Source organism: Psammomys obesus, unplaced genomic scaffold (genome assembly GCF_907164565.1).
Source record: "Psammomys obesus unplaced genomic scaffold, mPsaObe1.curated_primary_1811, whole genome shotgun sequence".
In the NCBI taxonomy this organism is placed as follows: domain Eukaryota; kingdom Metazoa; phylum Chordata; class Mammalia; order Rodentia; family Muridae; genus Psammomys; species Psammomys obesus.
Window position 1 is genome coordinate 10,267,511 of NW_026596152.1, and position 9,844 is coordinate 10,277,354.

Here is a 9,844-nt window from a genome sequence, read left to right on the forward strand (position 1 = left end):
TGATAAAAACCTACACCAAGATGAGGTGGGACAGCCCTGGAAGACAGGACTTAAGCCTTCTCTCTCCGCTCGGGTCTGCAGGAACACCACCTGTGCAAACCCTACTAACACCTAAGACTTTACCCTCACTTTCCCTAAACTTGAACAAAAGTGACTTCCTTCCTTATTGCTTACTCTCACCAACAACTGCTAAAAAAAAAAAGGGGGGGGGGGGGAAAGAGAAAAGCAGCAGCAGCAGCAGCGGCGACGACAGCCGCCGCCTTGAGTACAACGTCTGGATTGGCACAGCATTTTCTGCCTACCACTACAAGTCCTTTAGAACACTCCAGACTCCCCAACAGAAGACTGAAACACGATGTGGCCAGCAGTACCAAGTGCCACACCTGAGGAGCCTGGGGAGTAGGAGCAGGGACAGTGAGGACACTTACCATCTCATCCAGCGCGTATCGCAAGAGGCCATGCTCATAAAGGATGAAGAATCGACGTTGCCATTTCTGCAACAGAGCACAGAGTTGGGGGTCAGGTACCCTAGCCCTGGGTCTCAACTGTAGAATCCCAATAGCTGACACACAGAATCTACGGAATGCTGGCTCCGAGGCTTCAACTTCTGGGGTAGAGGGTAGGAGGAGAGACCGGGGACATAAGCGCAGCGATTCATTAGCCAGGTGGGGTAAGGACGTGGCCCTAATCAGATGACTAGTGCTTCCACATGCCCAACGAGGCCTTTAAAGTTGGAGTACAAACTATATGTGGCCATTTTTCTGTATTGCTATAGGCAGCCAGAAATAGAGTTTTCATAGTGTCTGTTGACTTAATGGGTGAATGATCTTCTGTGATCTAGAGTAACCTGGGGATACAGGGACACCGACAGTATCCCTCCCAAGAGAGTCTGGGAAATTGTATGAAATGGGTTGATCTTGGGATTTCCAAGGAACAGGGAGCAGACAGCCAAGGCTGAAGAATCCAACAGCAGTGGAACAAACTAACAAAAATCAAACAGAGAAGAACCCCAACAAAGGCCAAGCCTCCAGAGGTGTTGTTACCATGGTCAAACACCATTGAGAGCTGGAATGAAAAGGACAAAATATACACACCATCTTTCTGGGTGAAGGGTCTTGTCTACCCCATAAGCCTCAATGATGACTCACAAACAGGAATGGCTCCCACCCATACCCCTCTAGTTGATTTCAGAAGGACTTGAGGTTCTATTCTCAACATTTCAAAAAGTACAGTAACAGGTAAATTTTGACTAGCACTAAACCCACAGAATTAACTATATGTATGTATGTTTCTTTGCTATAGAACAAAATAATAAATTTTAAAATAACAACTTTTTCATTAGGAGCAGAAACAGCAGTTCTGAAATTTTAGTAGAGACAGGAAAGTCACTTGGCCCTGTGTACTGCATTTTAGTCGGAACTGCTGGCCACCCAGGGGTTAAGAACAAAATTCAAGGGACTACTCAGAGAGGACCCACTAGCACTGCTTCCAGGTTGGAGTTCCAGAATAGGCTACTGGCATCTGTTTTCCAAAATCATTTCCAAGGTTCCTATGTGTTATCTTTGAAATCAGAATCTACTCAAGAGCGCCCAAGGGCCAGAAACAATGCCACTAGTTCTGCAGGCCAGAGCATGTATTTGTGAGGCCCTGTCAAGGTGAGGCGGGATGAGCAGAGCTGAGGCAAGTGTATAAAGAAAGGGTATGGAAAAGATACTCTAACTGGAGCTGAATTCCCAACAGGTTGCCCAGGGAATGAGCAAGCCTCTGGTCAGCAAAATGCAGGTTTATCTATCATTTGTTCCAGAAGAGACCTATACCCAGGAGGTAAGATGGTGTAAGGCTTACTCAGAGAGCACAGCCATCCAGGCCTCAAGCCCTTTATTAGGACTTTATTTGTCCTTTATTAGGATTAAGCACCGGCTCCAGAGGGAGCGGCCTTGGCTCTGAAGGACCTGCAAGCTAGATCAACATGTTGCAAAGATGTACTGAATTGCTTTTGCCTTTTCCATTTGACTGTTTTCAAAGAGTCCAGATGAACCACAATAAGTGACACTCATACAAGAATGGCACATTTTGAAACAAAGACTCTACATATACAGAAGCAGAACTTTCTGAAATCTCAGAGTTCAAAAAATGTTGGACCCCTGCTGACTTTGTCACCAGGTTCCAGTGTTTACGTCTTGTCTCCAGCCCTAATTTCACCAATTTGCTCTCAAATGGACCTCCTGGTTCTTTCCACTCCTAGAATTATTTCAGGTATTCTTACCCGTGACCGGTGCACTGGGTTGTCAAAGTCAGTGCCATCTGGAGCCAGGAGCAGCCAGCCACCATAAATGGGTTTTGCCTAGAAGAGAAAAAGGATGGCAAGTCATCAGCAGCACTGGGCCAGAGGACAAGAGGACAGGGCAAATTGACAAACAGGAAGGATGTCAGCTCCTACTCCCCAACACATTCTAAGTATTAGAATAGATGCCGAGTTTAAAAGGTCTCAGGGTTCTACAGCTTGTGGTGTGCTTAGGGGAACACAGAACCCTAAGAGGATCTGAAAACCTACAGAGCAAAAGAACCCTTAGCCATACAAGGCACCTCTGTCAAGTTCCTAACAAACACCAAGATAGGAAGGGGTGACACTTTATTCGATGAATGTGCCATATTGAATGGCAGGTATTGAGTGTAAATGACATAGCTCCCAGCCCCCATCCTGAAGGCATAAAGCAGAGTCTGGTAGAGATCAAATCTGACACTGGCCTAAGATTCATTAGTGCCTAGGTGCCGCCAACAGCAAGGAAACCTCTGGACTTCAACTTTCCACTGAGTGGTTGAAAACCAGAATATCAACAGTTTTAACTCTGTCTCATGAAGTTTCTGTGATAATGCAGGTGAAAACCAGAAGCCCGGTGAGGTGGCTCGGAGGCTGAGGCAGGAGGATTACCATGAGTTCCAGGTCAACCAGGGCTGCAGAATGAGACTGTCAACAAAGTAAGCGAGTACAGGGAACAAAATGCTGCAGCTGGAGCACAGCCCGGCAGTTTGGAAAAGGTTGAACATACAGCTAAGCAACGGGGAGTGCCAGAGATTCCACTGCTGGGTACACACACGTGAGGAAGCTGCACAAACAAAAGCGTGCACTGCGGCATCCGAGACCGCTCTTAGCTGTCCAGGGCCTAACGACGGACACGCTCACAGACGGCAAACAGTCGAAAGATCTGTAGTCCACCCACAAACTGACTGCACAGCATGACACGACAGAGGTTCTGACGCACACAAAAAGAATTTGAACCTCAGGAGCATTGTACAGTTGAAACCAGTGAGACACAAAGACCTACATACTATATCGTCCTGTTCACACGGACTATCTGGAACAGGCAAATCCAAAGAACAGAAGACAGGATGGTTACCCAGGGGAATGGGGAAAAGGCGTTGGGTTTCTTCAGAAAGTGATAAAAATGTTCTGGGATGAGATACTGGAGATTGTTATAGAGTACTATAAACATGATAAATCTAGAGAACTCTACAATTTAAAAGAATGAACTTTATAGCATGTGAACTAGACCTAAATAAAACTACATGAAAAAACAATCACAGTGTCTGGCCTATAAAACCTCAACAAATGTTTGGCATGGCTCTACTTTTACTGCCTAAAGCACCTCCCACCCTGGAGACCTGGCAAGTACAATGTGCTTATAGGAATGGACACACTATGGTTCTATCCTTTACAACTACATCCAGTTGGTGAGAAGGGGTTGGCAAAGGGACAACTGAACTGAACCAATGTTCCTTCTGCCATTTAGGGGGCAGTCATAAGAAAATCCAAATCCTCTCACTGCATCTACCCAATGATATCTGGATAAGCCACAGGAAAGAGAGGCTCTTGATAATGCTTATCTGCAAACTGGGAGGCCCCATCACACCACCCCATTTAGCTGTGGAATCTGTGACTCAAGAAAGGGCGAGCTGCTTGCTGAAGGGTCACACAGCCTCCAGGCTAGGCCAAGAATCCTCCCCTTTTTTGGCTTCTTTGCAATCCTTAACAACGCCCCCAAACTCTGACTTTTCCCCTGAGCTGAGTGGGAAGAAAGAGATGTGAGTTGGGATAGGCGCAGGCTGCTTGCTGGAAGAATGACAAAACTTTGCTTTGATGGAATGCACGAGTATTGGCAGGAGGCCCAAGACCTAAATGGACACTAACAGTGACCAGCCAGCTGAACATATTCCCTTCTCCCCATAAACACATTGAGCACACACTGTCGCTGGACTAGCCACGGCACAGAAAAACCAGAGTTGGGGCCTGTATATCCTGAACCTGTATATCCCCGTATATCCCTGAACCCTGTATATCCTGATCCACCTGGCCCTCTTCGCCTCCATCTGAGTGGTCCTCATATCTCCTACCTGTTGGATCTGGTCAACAGGCTACCCATTGTGATTGTGGGGCATCTTTTTGGTTTATTGTTGCAGGGCTTTAGGGTGACATTATATATGCATGACCTTCCTAAGGAGACAATGGGGACCTTAGTAATTGGTGCAAATATCCTCAACACCCAGGCATCCCTGGCTCAAGTACTCACTGGCATCATTATTCACTCAGTAAACCTCTGTCCAAGCCTACTTTGCATGGCCATATACTACATACTAAAGACCTACTAGTATTTTCTGGGCCACCATCACAGATACTGGTATCTTTAGGAAAGGGTTTCCAGTAGGCAGGCAGGGAAGCATAGGTCCAGAGTATGAACTATGGCTCCAGAAAGAGAAGGCAGGGAAGAAAGGCAAATCTCAAGAGACAGAGAGCAGCTTATTAGATAGTTAGTAAAGGATGTGGGGTGACCATGATGACAACTCCATCTCTTGAAATAACCAAAATCACTAAGTTGTGTACTTTAAACATTTTAATTACATGCATTAACCTTAATACAGCCATTTTATTTGCCTTTTTTTTTTTTTTTTTTTGAGAAAGTTTCTCTGTCTAGTCTTGTCCTGGAACTCACTCTGTAGAGTAAGCCGGCCTTGAACTTAATAAAGCCATTTTTAAAAGCATGCATCCTCCTCCGGGTCCCAGTGAGTTGTTCCCCTACCCCAAACTATCTATGCCTTTACTACAACCATTAGCTCTAGCCCAGGTCTCATACCAGTGACCCAGCCCAGTCCAGGTACCAGTGATTATGCAGCATCCAAGTTCTAGGCTTCCACTGGGTCCCACATTCTATATGGCCCTGCCTAATCAAACCATCCCCTCCTGTGCTCAAGTCAACCTCTAGGTTTCCCCAAGACCTGCTCTACCTATAGCCACCCATAGCTCCCTCCTGTGCCACTTGTAATCACCCTACTTGGTATCCAGACCTCCCCAGGTCTGCCTCCATGGTCTTGACTGTTGAGTCCCCTTGATATCCTCAAACATACCTTTTCTACCGCCAGATCTAGCCTGGTACCAGGCTAGTGTACGAGCCTATTCTGGCCCCCCTTGCCTGTACCACAAAAGATCTCTAGTCTTGTGCTAGGACCCTCCCCACTATCTCCCAAACCACAGGACACTCTCACACTCCAGGTGTGGACCAGGAGGCACATGGCATATACCACTCCAGTCCATTTTCTCTACTTGACTTCATTTCACACAAGTCATTTACAATCTCTATGCCCCAAATCACTTGAATGGCCTTTCTTTTGTCCATAAGAGACCCAGAACTAACAAAAGAAGTCCACGTGCCAAATCTCATCACAAAAATAACAACAATATCAAAGACTATGCCAGTATCTTCTCTCTAAAAACCTGTATGTCCTATAGGAATTACCTACATGAATTCCAAGATATAGAATTTAAAAGAATCACTACTTCCTCAAAGAATTCAATTTGAAGAAGAAACAAAGAAACAACATAATGAAATTAAGGAGAAAAGAGCTTAAGGCTATTCTCTTCTCACTGATGACCAAGAAATCATAAACGCATATTTTTAAATAGGCACCGTCTTAAAGGATGGATAAAAGTACTCCAATCAAACGGGAACGAGAAAGCAAGAAAGCATCATCATACTAATATCTGAGAAAATAAGACTTCAAACTAAAACTAATCAGAAGAGATAAAGAAGGATACTTCATTCTATCAAGGTAGTAGTCAACCAAGAAGACATTACTACCTTAAACATATCAAACTCTGAGGCACCCACTTTCATTAAAAAGCTATTTCTAAGCCAGGCGTGGTGGTGTATGCCTTTAGTCCCAGCACTCAGGTGGATTTCTATGAGTTAAAGGCAGCCTAGTCTACAAAATAAGTCCAAGACAGCCAAAGCTACACAGAGAAACCCTGTCTCAAAAAACAAAACAAACAAAATATATTACTGGGTTTAGAGACACACATTGTCACTCATTACTAGTGAGTACTCCATTTTAATACCCCACTTTCTCCAATAGACGGACCATGTGAACAAAAAATAAAGACAAAAACATCAGAATTAACGGGTATATATCAAATGGAATTAACAGATATCTAGAGAATATTCCACCCAAATTCCAAATACACATTCTACTCAGCAGCACATTAGCTGTTCTAAAATAGACCACATCCTGGGACACAAAACAAAACTTTATGAATTCAAAAAGACTGAAATCACTCTTTGTACGCTATCTTGTCACAATGCTACAGAAATTAAAATTGACAGCAAATAGATCTCTAGTAAATATACAAATTCATGGAGATTAAGCAATTTATTACTGAATAATGAGTGGGTCAAAGAAGAAATCAAGCAAGTGAAAGACCTGTTTGACAAAAACTTCAAGTCTTTTGAAGAGAGAAGTTGAAGATACCAGAAGATGGAAAGATCTCCCATGCTGCTCATGGATCAGTAGGATTAACTTAGTAAAAACTGTCAACTTATCAAAAGTAATCTACAGATTCAATGCAATTTCCATAAAAATCCAACTCAATTCTTTATAGATCTTGAAAGAGCAATTCTCAACTTCATATGGTAAAATAAAAAATAGCTAAAACAATCCTGAACTTCTCGAGGTATCACCATCCTGATTTCAAGCTGCCCTACAGAGCAATTATAATAAAAACTGCATAGTATTGGCAAAAAACAGACAGGTTGATCAATAAAATTTAATCAAAGACCCAGAAATAAACCTACACATTTACAGACACTTGATTTTTGACAAAGAAACCAAAACCATACAATAGAAAAAAGAAAGCATCTTCAACAAATAGTGCTGGTCTAACTGGTTGTCTGCATGTAGAAGAATCCAGATAGATACGTATCTATCACCCTGCACAAAACTCAAATCCAAGTGGATCAAAGACCTCAACATAAAACTGGATACACTAAATCTGATAAAAGAGAAAGTGAGGAATAGTCTTGAATGCATTGGTACAGGAGACCACTTCCTGAACAGAACACCAACAGCTCAAGCACTAAGATCAACAATTAATAAATGGAACCTCATAAAACCAAAAAACTTTTACAAGGCAAGGGACACTAACAATAAGACAAAACAGCAGCCTACAGAATGGGAAAAGATTTTCACCAATCCTACATTCAACAGAGGGCTAATAATCAAAATATATAAAGAACTCAAGAAATTAAACACCAACTAATCAAGTAACCCAGTTTAGAAAAATGGAGTACTAAGCTAAACAGAATACTCAACTGAGGAATCTCTAATGGCTGAGAAGCATTTAAAGAAATGTTCAATGTCCTTAATCATCAAAGAAATGCAAATCAAAACGACTCCTGAGATTCCATCTTACACCCTTCAGAATGGCTAAGATCAAAAACGCACATGACAGCACATGACAGCAAGGATGTGGAAAAAAGGGAACAATCCTCCATTGCTGGTGGAGTGCAAATTTGTACAACCACTTTGGCAGTTTCTCAGAAAACTGTGAATAGTTCTACCTCAAGACTGAACTATACCACGCTTGGGCATATACCCAAAAGATGTTCCACCGTATCACAAGGAGAGTTGCTCAACTGTGTTCATAGCAGTTTTATTTGTTAAAAGCCAAAAACTGGAAATTCAACCAAAGAATGGATAAAGAAAATGTGGTACATTTATACAATGGAATACTACTCAGCTTTTAAAAACAAAGACGTCATGCAATTTGCAGGCAAATAGATGGAACTAGAAAATATCCTGAGTGAGGTAACCCGGACCTAGAAAAGCACGCATGGCATGTGGCTATTAGCCATACAGTACAGGATAGCCACGCTACAATCCACAGACCCAAAGAACTTAAGTAACACAGAGGGCCCAAGAGAAGATGCTTGAATCTCACTCAGAAGGGGGGGAAAATACAGACATCGGAAGTGGACGGATGGAGGAAACTAGTTGGGAAAGGGATTGGAGAGGGTAACAGGGTCAGGATCAGATTCAGGGAGATGGGGACTAGGAGAGAGAACAGAAATCGGTGAGGAAGGCATCTCTGGGATGGAAGAGGATCCTGGGAATCTATGGGTGTGACCCTAGCAGAGGAGGATATAGAGACCAAAATCACCACTTCCTGTAGCCAGTAGGGACTTCCAGTAGAGGGAGGAAAACACCAATCCACCCATAAAACCTTCAACCCAAAATTTGTCCTGCCTGTGAGTGGTATACAGATAAAGATGGAAGAGAAATTGAGTAAAAGGCCAACCAATGACTGGCCCAACGTGAAACCCACCCCATGTGAAATGGCCAACTCCTGACACTTAATAATAACATGCTATGATCATAGACAGGAGTCTAGCATGTCTTTGGAAAGGCTTCCTCCATCAGCTGATGGAAACAGATGCAGAGAGCCACAACCAAAGAACAGCCCGAGTTCTAGGAGTCTTGTGGAAGAGAGGGAGGAAGGATTGAGGGAGCCAGAGAAAGTCAAGGGCACCAAAAAAAAAGACCTACAGAACAACCTGGGACCATGGGTGTTCATAGACTGAACCACCAAAAAAAGAGCATGCATAGGCTGGACCTAGGCCCCCTACATCATGTGGGCTCCTTAACAATTAGATTAGGGGCTGCCTCTGACTCTGTTCCCTGCCGTTGGATCTCTTTCCCCCAGCTGGGCTGCCTTTCCTGATCTCAGTGGAAGAGGATGAGCTTAGTCCTGCTGTGACTTGATTGTACTAGGGTGGATTAGTCCCATGGGGTGGGGGGCGCTCCCCTTCTCAGAGAAAGTGAGGGGAAAGTGGGGGGGAAGAGCGTGTGAGGGTGAGACTAGTGGGTGAGGAGAGAGAGGTAAAGGATCAGGCTGTAAAGTGAGGAGGATCAGGCTGTAAAGTGATTAAATAAATTGATGAGAAAAAGTCCCTGAAACTGAATGAAAATATAAACACAATATACAACAAAACCCCTGGGACAGGTTGACAGCAGTCCTATGAGGTACACTGATAAATCTACATGCCTATATTAAAAAATCAAAAAGACACCAGCTGGCAATGGCACACCCCTTTAATCCCAGCACTTGGGAGGCAGAAGCAAGTGGCTCTCACTGAGTTCTAGGCCAGCCTGGTCTACAGAGCTAGTTCCTGGACAGCCAAGGCTACTCAGAGAAACCCTGTCTCAAAAACCAAAACAAAATAAATCAAACAAACAAACAAAAAACAAAAACAAAAAACGTAGTTGATGGCAAGAAATAATAAAAAGCAGAGCAGAGGGGCTGGAAAGATGGTTCCAGTTAAGAGCATTGTCTTCTCTTCCAGAGGTCCTGAGTTCAATTCCCAGCAACCACATGGTGGCTTACAACCATCTTTACTGGGATCTGATGTCCTCTTCTGGCATGCAGATGGACATGCAGATAGAACACTCATATACATAAAATAAATAAATCAATCTATCTATCTATCTATCTATCTATCTATCTATCTATCTATCTATC

The 9,844-nt window shown here is 43.5% G+C and overlaps 1 protein-coding gene across 3 annotated transcripts in view; it reads right to left on the reverse strand.

Annotated features, from left to right (window-relative positions):
* Mprip (myosin phosphatase Rho interacting protein) overlaps positions 1-9,844 on the reverse strand; it is a 123,322-nt gene that overhangs the window by 88,270 nt on the left and 25,208 nt on the right. For all 3 annotated transcript variants that reach the window (XM_055594225.1, XM_055594223.1, XM_055594224.1), the window contains exons 2-3: positions 2,267-2,344; positions 429-494 (exon numbers count right to left, since the gene is read on the reverse strand). In XM_055594225.1, coding sequence (XP_055450200.1) covers positions 429-494; positions 2,267-2,344 — 144 coding nt within the window. The remainder of the gene's footprint in view (positions 1-428; positions 495-2,266; positions 2,345-9,844) is intronic.